The sequence below is a fragment of the Scardinius erythrophthalmus genome (assembly GCF_964197995.2).
Source record: "Scardinius erythrophthalmus genome assembly, chromosome: 20".
In the NCBI taxonomy this organism is placed as follows: Eukaryota; Metazoa; Chordata; class Actinopteri; order Cypriniformes; family Leuciscidae; genus Scardinius; species Scardinius erythrophthalmus.
Window position 1 is genome coordinate 36,738,023 of NC_138240.1, and position 10,912 is coordinate 36,748,934.

Genomic DNA, 10,912 nt, shown 5'->3' on the forward strand with positions numbered 1-10,912 from the left:
TAAATTTTGAATTTGGTGCCTTTGTGACCGAGGAAAGACAAAAAATAACTTCAGGACGCATTTGTATGAAAGACAACAACTCCCACAATGCACCACATTGCACAGCTCCGCAAGCCACTCCCACTAATCCAGAACAGCGCATATCTGCATATAAGAGAAATCACTCTTCCGTCTACAAGGCTAGCTACCACCGGAGCTTGAAATTCATTTCACACAAAATGTCTAGTTAGTTGGCGAACTCATTAGTGCATTACTCCTCGTTTTTATTTCTTTCGAAAAGGTGAATTATTGCATGGTACCTAGATGTTCAGTCAGAACATATGCGGTGCGAAACTAGGATAGTTCACAACACAAACGTCCGTGTCCTCGTCTGATTCAGAGATTTCGTCCAGGCGAAATTGTCATCGTTGAAATTCTTTGCCGCAGACTCTATCTCTGTGTTCGTAGTTGCATAGTGAGATCACCGGCGCCACCAGTCCGCCCTAACTCGAGCCAGTCTGGGCTCCTCGTCCGCGGCAGGCAGGTCTTCTGCCTCGGCTGCTCTTCGCTATAATGCGGCTTGTAAAGGTAGCCACAAACACCTGATTCAAGCATCAGACTTCCGAAATCCTCTTCTTCTATATCATATTGAGTACTCTCCTCTGCTATTGTCATAACTTTACATCTGTCTCCACAGCGCCTGTTAGCTTAGCTTCAAACAAGATGGAGGATATTGCTTTCAGTTTCAGAGAGTAAAGTCCCACCCACTGATCTGTAATAGGTCTGTAGCGTGAGCGGGTCCCGCCCCTGGGAAAGATTGGAGAGATGAGGAACTAGTGCTTGTAGTCTCAACAGAAATCCCCCCCTCTTACACTTCCTCCGACAATGACGCAAAATGACGATTTTTGCGTCATTGTGGGAGGAAGTGTAAGAGGTAAATAACGGATTTCTCCCGTCTCAGGGGAAAATGAGAGAGTGTTGCACGACCATTCAATAGTATGACTGGGTTTCTAACAATGCAAAGCTTAGTGCAAATGGGTGGAGTGTCCCTTTAACAGACCTGTGTGTGCGTTTTATATCACTAGTGCAGTGTCCGTTTTCAGAGAATATAAGCCCTGCCCGCGTGAGGCGCGCCGCTTCCCGCTCGCGCTGTTCTGTAGTTTACTAAAAGTTTAAATTCTGAATGTGTCGCGTCTCGCGTGTCCATCTATATTGCACCAAATGCGACACTGCACTCCCGTGTGAAGTTGATTGGATGAACGGTTCTCGAAATAATAATAATGCAAACGGACATACAGACACATAGAGATTCCTGCCTTTATTAGAGAGAAGAATATGTTCAGCACCATCTCTCCGAAGCTTCGAATATTCGATGTTCATTACTACCGAAGCTTCGAAGCTCAAAAAAAGGTATTCGGACCAGCCCTATATGAAATGTGCATTTCTCTCTGGCACGTTCACTACTGCGAAGATCGCGAGTCAGCATCGTCAACTTCATCTTTGCAGCTGACACTGACACAAGAAACACTTGTTTATTAGTAAACAATTAAAATGTCTCCGTGCTATATTTGACATATTCATAATCATTACTTTTGCTGGTTCTTTGTGACAGCCTTTAGGTGCGTTATTTGCAGCACCACCCTTACATGTTACATGAATGCGTCACCACCGCATCAGCACCGAAAACATGGAGATTTTTTTCTTTTTGGGGGCATTTTGTTTGTGTTCAGGCTTTTTCAGTTGTCTTTAGGTTAATGTTTCAGTTAATAATTTTTTAGTTTTCTTCAGTTATTTTTTTCAGGGGTAGGCTACAGGAGCAGCATCTGTACTCTCACGGCTGTAGACGATAATGTTTTCTCTTGGTTTATGTTAGTCAGAATTAATTAATTTTGATATATAAGTCGCACCTGACTATAAGTCGCAGGACCAGCCAAACTATGAAAAAAAATCTGACTTATAGTCCGGAAAATATGGTAGAACAGCTACGTCCGTGTGACTGTTATTCATGCGCAATTAAGCATCCACATCAAAGAGCAGGGCCTCGCATTTCAAGTTCGCACAGGGCCTAGCACCCCACCTGCGACTGTAAAAGCCTGAGTCGCCCTTCGCTAGCAGAGCTTATGCTTCAGCTCGGAGGTCGTGAGCATCGATGTCCGAGACTGAAGTGTTAGTCACACTTCTGAAGCAGGGGAGCCTGCGAGAGAACTGGAGCGAGTAACTCCGTTTGAATATTTCTGACACCGTCAGGTTCGGCCAAAGGTGCTGCTCGAGAACCAGCAAACTGGCCATGGCACGACCAATCGCTTGGGTCGTAGACTTAGTGGCACGCAGGGCGAGGTCGGCGAGGCACAGCTCTTTTAAGGCTGCCGGGTCAAGACCAGTTTCATCCATGGTGCAGAGAAGGTTGGCCTGGTAGACTTTAAGGACCGCCATTGTATGAGGGGCAGATCCAGCTGGACCATTCGCTGCATACTCTCTGACCGCGAGGGCAGATCTAGCTCTGCACGGCTTAGAGGGATGGGCAGCTTTAGTCAGAGGTGTGCGGCGACGGTCTCTCCCAATGGGGGGCGCTTGGTGTATCCTTTTTCCTTTGTGCCGTCAACAAAGGTGAAGGCAGACGAAGAGGAATAGTGGACGCTTGATGAGCAGGGAGCATGCCATGACTTATTCAGTTCTTCGTGGACTTCTAGGAATAATGGGGCTGCAGGACCGACCTATCCAAGTCCAACTTACTCTATAAAATCATGTCTGCATTTGTGATCGTACTCTATACTGCTCAAAACTTGCATTTGAATAGTCAGTAGCAAATTATTAAAATATGAAAACTTACAGGCTGTGTCTGTGAGTCAGAAGCGCCAGACTGTACTAGCAAAGATGGAATTGCCCCACTTTCTAGAATCAGCCTTTCTGCACAGTCGGCCTTGTACTCTCGCAGGTTCTGGAAACAGTCCTCCGAAAAATGCGCAGCACACAGTCGAATATTTTGGTTGTACGTTTCTGGAACAGTGTTGTAAGTAAAGCTTAACCACTGTTTTCTAATTTTGTCCTCTAATGGAAGGCCAAACAAAGTAGTTTCACAGCGTCTCCACGACATGCCGGCGCCGGCTGCAACAATAATACAGCGAGAATAAAAGTTGCACCTTCTTTCTTTGCGTATACATCTGGGCGGTGTTATGAAACTCTGCGCACACACACTGACGTAGATTTGTGGCGGCGTGCTTGAATGAAGCATTATAGGAAGGTGTGGCTGAGCCTTAACTTTTACAAAGAATATCTCTTTGGGTTTGAGACTTTGAGCTTTGTAACACTGCAGATCTTAAACACCCACTAAAGAAAAAGAAGAAAAAGAAAAAAAAGAAATCGCATCATATGACCCTTTTAATAATGATATGTTCTGCTAAAGAGTTGGATAGCCGCAGAGGAAAAGTACAGAGCTGCAGGTGTCGACGTGTACAGGTGCACAGACGTGAACCAATCAGGCTTCAGTATTCAGTGTTGATCTGATTGAACAGGGCTGCAGTGATCAGGACTGGTTGTGTTTAGTCCAGCTGAACAACATTATAAATGCAGTTTCATAGATCTGAGGAATTAGTAACTACGGGGGCAAATACATTTTCACGCCGACCCAGTATTGGATAATTTTGACAAAACATTGTCATTTACAAACTGTTCTTTGTGTTTACTCAGGTTGCAATTTCTGAATCAATTTAGTATGAGATGTACACAAAAACAGAAGAAATCAGGATGGGGGCAAATACTTTTTCACTGCATTATATGATCATATCACTGTATTGTCTTCTCTTCACTGTAATCTGGTGTTTTAATGTATTTTTGTTCAATTCTAGGAGGAGCTCAATACAGCACTGAAGTCCTTACAACAGAAACTTCAACACAATGAAAAAATGAAAGCAGAGTTTGAGAAAACAGTTCAACACATCAAGGTGAGGAAACAGAAATGAGAGTAATTTTCATTACAGCTGTTGGATCACTATATACAGTTATGATTTGATATAATGGATAACAGTTTATTATTTCTGTAAATGACTAGCAGCAATCTGCTTCTGGATCCGTTTTATGTCGGGTATCCGAGTTTATCTTGGATATTAATGATGTGGGTCGATTGAGATGATTGAAGTGAATGTGCTTTGATTTCAGTCTCAAGCTGAGCACACAGAGCGTCAGATTAAACAGCAGTTTGAGAAGCTTCATCAGTTTCTCAGAGATGAAGAAGAAGCTACAGTCACTGCACTGAGGGAGGAAGAGGAGCAGAAGAAGCAGAGGATGAAGGAGAAGCTGGAGGAGATGAACACACACATCTCAGCTCTTTCACACACAATCAAAGACATGGAGGAGATGATGAAAGCCAATGACGTCTGCTTTCTGAAGGTCTGATTTCAGATCATTGGTTGATTGATTGATGATTGATTGAGTTCTTGATGATAAATGGTGTGTTTGTTCTGCAGGAGTTTCCAGTCTCAATGGAAAGGTGAGTGATCTGCTGCTGTCTCTGGTCTCTCTGGTTCTGATCCAAAGCCACTGCAGTTCTGACTCCTGAATGTTCTTCCAGAGTCCAGAGCTCACAGCCGGATCCACAGAAGGCTTCTGGAGCTTTGATTCATGTGCCACCATACTTGGGCAACCTGCCGTTCAGAGTCTGGAAGAAGATGCAGGACATCGTCCAAAACAGTGAGTCTGACAGCAGGAGATCTGAGCTGGACATGATGGATGGGTGGAGAGTTAGAGGTTCTTCATGACATAGATAGATAGATAGATAGATAGATAGATAGATAGATAGATAGATAGATAGATAGATAGATAGATAGATAGATAGATAGATAGATGAGTTTGGTGTTTGTTAGGAGGTTACAATTAAAGCTGCAGTCGGCAAGTCTGGCAGATTGAGTCGACTTAGCCAAAATTTTTAATGTTTACAACTCTCATGCCCCTCCCCCACCACCAGCGATCACCCTCCCATCGAGTTTGTGCTCGTCAGTGTGTGTGCACCAGATCTTCTGTGAACGCACCATCTCTTCAGCATTGAAGCATCATTTTCTTTTCCTTGGTTGTTTTGAACCTCCTAGCTCTGGTTGTTAACCGAGAAATTGGAAGCTTGTTAGTAGATCTTCTCTCCGCCATCATACTTCGTCCAATCCAACACAGCTGTGAACTTCAGGCGTGTGCATGTGATATTGTAACGTGCGCGGGAGAGGGGTTATCTGTGGCGTGTGCACGAACTGTGATTGACAGATCTCACACAGCCCTGCGCTGATTGGACCAGAAGAACCGGGAGCGGTGGATTTTTTCAAAACAAATAACAGGCTCCAGGTGGAGATAGAAGCGCGGGGTTTTCTCTAAAACTGGCTGATTTATGTTGTTCTGTCGGAGCATAGTGTCGGTTTTAGTGAATATGATCAAAAAAAATCTTGCCGACGGCAGCTTTAAAAAAATTAGTCTCAGAATAATTACAATAATAACTAGAATGTACATTTCCTGAAGAAAATGTAGATTCCAACACAATTAGCATGTTGCTAACATGATGGTAACACAATTAGCATGTTGCTAACATGATGGTAACACAATTAGCATTTTGTTAACATGATGTTAACACATTTATCATGTTGTTAACACGATTAGCATGTTCTTAGCACGATGCTAACATGTTTAACATTTTGCAAACATCCTTTTAACGAAATGCTAACAAGATTATCATGCTTCTAGCATGATGCTAACACAATCACCATGTTTATTGCATGTTTTAGCAAGATGCTAATATGATTAACATGATGCTAGCATGATTAACATGTTGTGGACATGGTGCTAACATGATTAGCATGCTGATACTGCATTTTAGTTAGCATTGTTGACAAGATTTAACACTTAGCTAATCACTTTTAGCATGTAGCTATTCTGCTAGCATGTGTAGCATGATGGAAGTCCTGTTTGCTAGCATTAGTCAAAGGAGCCAACCACCATGTCTCTACAATGTTCTGGTGCATAGTCATAGGTCTTGCTGAACAGTTGCTAGGGTGCTCTTTTTAGTTGCTAGGGAGTGGCTTGGCAGCTGCCAATGATGTTACTTCAAAGGCTGCTTGCCATTATGAATGATATAAACCAACCGCAACTCCTCTATGACATTCAGATTATAAGATGTCCCTCTATGGATTTGGGTTGCTAGGGTGCTCGACAATGGTTGCTAGGGCGTGGCTAGGAAGTGTTGAAGGTGATTCATTATTGTAAGTCAAACACAATAGACAGTGCATAATCAGGCGCGTCGTTAGACATGGGCATCCGGGGCTTCAGCCCCGGATGTTTTTTTTATAGCCCCGGATCTCAAAAAATTGAATTTATTGATCATTATTATTATTTTTTAATAATTTTGTATTTATTTAAAAAAATTTGACCGGGTCTTTTAATCTATCCTTCGGAATCAATCATGTATTAAAGACGATTAAAATGTGTTCAAGCAGATCAAAGTTACTATGGTTACTCTCACACAGAGACGCACCACGTGAGCGATTTAGCTATCCAAGTTCATCTCCAGGATTTGCGCGCAATAGCAAACAATCTCACAGCAATTAAAAAAAATAAAAAATAACGCAGTCAGCACCGCCGCACAGTCTTCTGTCAGACCAGATGTTGTCAGGCTATATGTCAGTAAAACTCAGAAAAACTAACTTACTGTCATGTCACTCGTTTGCTCGCGGCGCGCACTCTTCAATCACGCGCAAATGCGGCGCGCCCTGTATCACGCAAAATAAACTACTAGCATGTAACGTCGTGTTCTGTCGTCAATTAAGTATTGAAATAACCAAAAGGGAGATTAAAGCTGCGTCAAAACTCTATGTCGGGGCTTTTGTATTCCTTTGTAGGCTACATAAATGTTACACATTTTGGCGTAGCCCTACTCATTTTTCATTATTAATATTCTAACATTTTATCAATATTGCAAAGTCATCAAAACTGACTAAATATTTTGTGACCAAAAATGTGAAAAATAGGCCTACATCTAGCCTAAATGATCGTTCATGACATTCTTTTAACTATAAGCAGCCCAATTTGTCTAGATCTGTATTATTTCATTTGTTTAATGAGCTTAAAGGAGACATATCATGCTTTTAAATTGTTCCTTTTTACATATAAATCATACATTTGTAGTCTATATAAAGCGGAACTGCAATGCTTGGGTCTGAATTCCTCATTATTATAGCTCCACAGGCCCCTTTTCTACCCCTTTTCTGATGTGCGTCTGAGAGCAACCCGTTTTGGTGCGGTCTCTTTAAATACAATTGAGACACTTCATACCCCGCCCACACTCGGTTCAACTCCACCCCGTTCAGCCATTTTTGTAGTTTGATAGCAGAGATAAGATTATCTAGCGGCACAGAAACTTTTTATTCACACGTTATTAACAAAATGTCAACAACGGAAGACTTGTCCAGCCAGCCTTACATGTTCGAGCCAGAGTCGGAGCCGGAGCGAGATGAAAATGAAGACGACGAACCTGTAGAACAACGTCTTCATATGGATGTATCGCAATGGTGTGTACTGTATTTATACATGAAACTTTGGTCTTCCGACATTTTACCACCGTGTCAATTTATTTTGATTAATATGTGCGAGGGAGAGAGAGCAAGACAGCGTCTAGTTTGGAGACGGTGATGTCTTGTTTACACTTTCGCCTGGCTCTGAAGAGAGAGAGAGAGCGTGCGCGCGACCGGGACTCTCTCTCTGCTCGTTCTTTCAGTTAAACATGCGCCCTGTCACAAGCGCGGCAGTTTATCTACATTAGACGGTGTAATGAAGCGTGTGGGTTACTACATCCAACAACCGAACATTTTAACTTACCCTCTCGTAACTTCTGCATCCTTTAGCTTGGACTACAAAATTGCAGCGAGAAATAAAAATGGCGGATTGCTGGAAGTGTTGGGCCGGAAGTCAATGTCCTTATTTGGCAGTTCCGCTGCAAATACTGTGACGTAATAGTTCAAAAAACGTCATAGATAACAGAAAAATCGGAACAGGTTGAAAAATAAGGCCAAAACAGAATATAAAGATATCAACAAAGCACCTGAAGAGAATAATTTCATATTTTCTGTACTTCTAAACACTCCTAATATACAACAAAATGCATTTAAGGGCTAAAAAAGTGCATTTGGCATGATATGTCCCCTTTAAATATTGCTGTGCAGTCGTGTGATTTAGTCTGCTTGATTAACATTATTACAATGTATTCCTATTTAACTCTGATATGTAGCCTATATATATAAGGTCCTCGAATGTGTTCGAATATTTCACCAGCATCAGCCTTTTCACAGTTTGTATCACTCCGCTTGTCTGTGTTTGCGCAACTTGCATCATTAAGCCAGTAGGTGGTGACAAGTGACTGCCTTTATGAGTGAACAATTGAAATTTAATTTAACTGATTTAATAGTGCCAAAAACACTGATTAACTCAAGAAAGAAACAAGTTGCTGAAACCAAACTTTAATGCTAAAAAGTTTACATCTATGCAAAATAATCCCTGAAAGATTTCTCATTTAAGGCCATTCCTGTTTGGAATATGTGATTGTGTATTGTCAACTATAAGCAGAAACATTTTGCATTTCCATTTTCTAGTGTGGATCATTCATTTCAACATTTATCCTCATTCTCATGTTTAAGAATCTGTTATCTGCTTGACAAATAATTTATGCTACTGCCCACTGACAAGCTTTTAAAGCTATTGTTATCAAAAAATGTTGGCCTTCAAACACCTTAAAATGCACATATGTAGGTCCGAGAAATCAAAATTTTCTCAGGGGACCATGCCCCCGAACCCCCCTAACTACCTCACATTTTAATGTGTGTGTCTGTGTGCTAATATGGGCTGGTGTGGCAACAGTGCCAGGACTGAATTTTTTAACCAGTCTGCCCCCTGCATATAGGCCTAAAATATACATTATTCTCTGTATCGAATCATGTTATCTTGTTACCCACCCCAGCCCCTGATGTTTCAGGCTCAGCCCCTGATGTTTTTAAAACCTAGAAACACCCCTGGTCATAATAAATTAATTTAAAACAAAACACAGACTATAAGAGCCAATAAAATGAAGATGATCAGATGCTGAAGATCAGACACACACTTACAGTTCTTCATCTACAGCATAAATCTCAACAGATCTCATTGATTTATTGTTATTTAACTTTCCCAAAGTATCAGTTTCTCTTGATGGACACAAATGTCTGAATCTCATATTTAATGTTTGTAGTTGATGCCGTTAAACGCTGATGATAAAAACGAGTGTGAAACTAATAACAGCACTGACAGTGATCAGAGGAAAATGTGTTTGATCAACAGGACGAGTGTCATAATTCATAATAATCTGTGTTGGGTTCACTCTTGATCATTATATGAAGATCAGAATAAAAGCTTCTGTTGATTGTGTCTCATCAGCTCCTGTGATTCTGGATCCAAACACGGCTCATCCACATCTCGTCCTGTCTGATGATCTGACCAGTGTGAGAAACAGCGGGAACAAACAACCTGTTCCTGATAATCCAGAGAGATTTGACTATTATAACTGTGTTCTGGGTTCAGAGGGTTTTAACTCAGGAACACACTGCTGGGATGTGGAGGTTAAAGAGAGTTTAGACTGGACTCTTGGAGTAACTACAGCATCAAACCAGAGGAAGGGACGTGATTTCTTCAACACTGATGTCTGGAGTGTGGAGTATGAAGAGGACGGAGAGCTTTTAGGTTCTGGTTTTTGTGTTAAACAGAAGCTTGATCGTGTGAGAGTGAATCTGGACTATGACGGAGGAACGGTGTCGTTCTCTGATCCTGTAACTAACACACATCTACACACATTCACAACCACCTTCACTCACACACTCTTTCCATTCTTCTATAATTATAGTTCTTCCTCTCTGAGGATCTTACCGGTCAATAGTCAGTAAACGTCACTCCTGTAGATCTGGATCTTCCTGCTTTCATCATGTTTCCAATATTTAATCCATATCACATGAGTAAGAGTGCTGTTGATCTGAATATCAGTACGGTGGCTGTGATTGGGCCGTGATGATCACATGACTGATATCCAGCACTACAGCAACACTCAGATCAATAAACAAGAAGTTTTCATTTATATTCCACCTCACACAATTAGACCGATTAGAGACCGTTTTAGCATTCATGTTTTCAGGATAATTGACATTTACCCGATTATTTCAGTCAATGTGTGTTTATTAATTTCTGACTTTTTTGCATCATAATTATATATGATTATATATCATATTTTTTTCTTGTATTACATCAAATCACTGAAGCAGTAAATTCTGCACATTCTCAGTGTTTGTTCAACATGAGACTAAATGAATAATTATTTCAGTTATAGAGGAGAAATGATCATTTGTTCATTGGAATAAATGGATGTAAAAGGTTCTTGCTGATAATCTTGTGTTTTAAATAAATAATATGTGATTATGTGATTTAATGCTCAGAGTGAAAGATTAAATGTTTGGGATGATAATTAGGGTTTAAGTTGTGGAAACAATACTTTACAGACGTAACATGTTTATTTTACCTTTCTTTCTGCCTTTATTGGAAAGTCCTTCAGTCTTCCTTCGTTTGACAGATGCACATTTGTAGTTTTGACGAGCGGAGAGATTTTCAAGGCGCTGTTTTCCTCATCCATTTCAAACAACATGTTATTATATATTATTAAATTGTATACAAACAATTATTTTTTATGATTTTTTTGTACTTCATTATAAAGACTATTTAAATCAGTACTTGATCCAGCAATATTCAGAAACTGCTGCAGCTATTAGGCTATTTTTCTATTTAACTTTTTTTAGATTATAAAAAACAGACAAAATTACAAAAATAAGGAAGAATGATGTTAGAGAGGTAACATGTATTATTCTTACCAATAGTGATAAAATAATTTAATATA

At 40.7% G+C, this 10,912-nt stretch overlaps 1 protein-coding gene across 2 annotated transcripts in view; it reads left to right on the forward strand.

Moving 5' to 3' along the window:
• LOC308680502 (nuclear factor 7, brain-like) overlaps positions 1 to 10,690 on the forward strand; it is a 33,533-nt gene extending 22,843 nt beyond the window's left edge. For both annotated transcript variants that reach the window (XM_081348639.1, XM_081348638.1), the window contains 5 exons: positions 3,825 to 3,920; positions 4,135 to 4,365; positions 4,443 to 4,465; positions 4,547 to 4,665; positions 9,412 to 10,690. In XM_081348639.1, coding sequence (XP_081204765.1) covers positions 3,825 to 3,920; positions 4,135 to 4,365; positions 4,443 to 4,465; positions 4,547 to 4,665; positions 9,412 to 9,914 — 972 coding nt within the window. In that variant the 3' untranslated portion in view covers positions 9,915 to 10,690. The remainder of the gene's footprint in view (positions 1 to 3,824; positions 3,921 to 4,134; positions 4,366 to 4,442; positions 4,466 to 4,546; positions 4,666 to 9,411) is intronic.
• Positions 10,691 to 10,912: the final 222 nt, after the last annotated feature.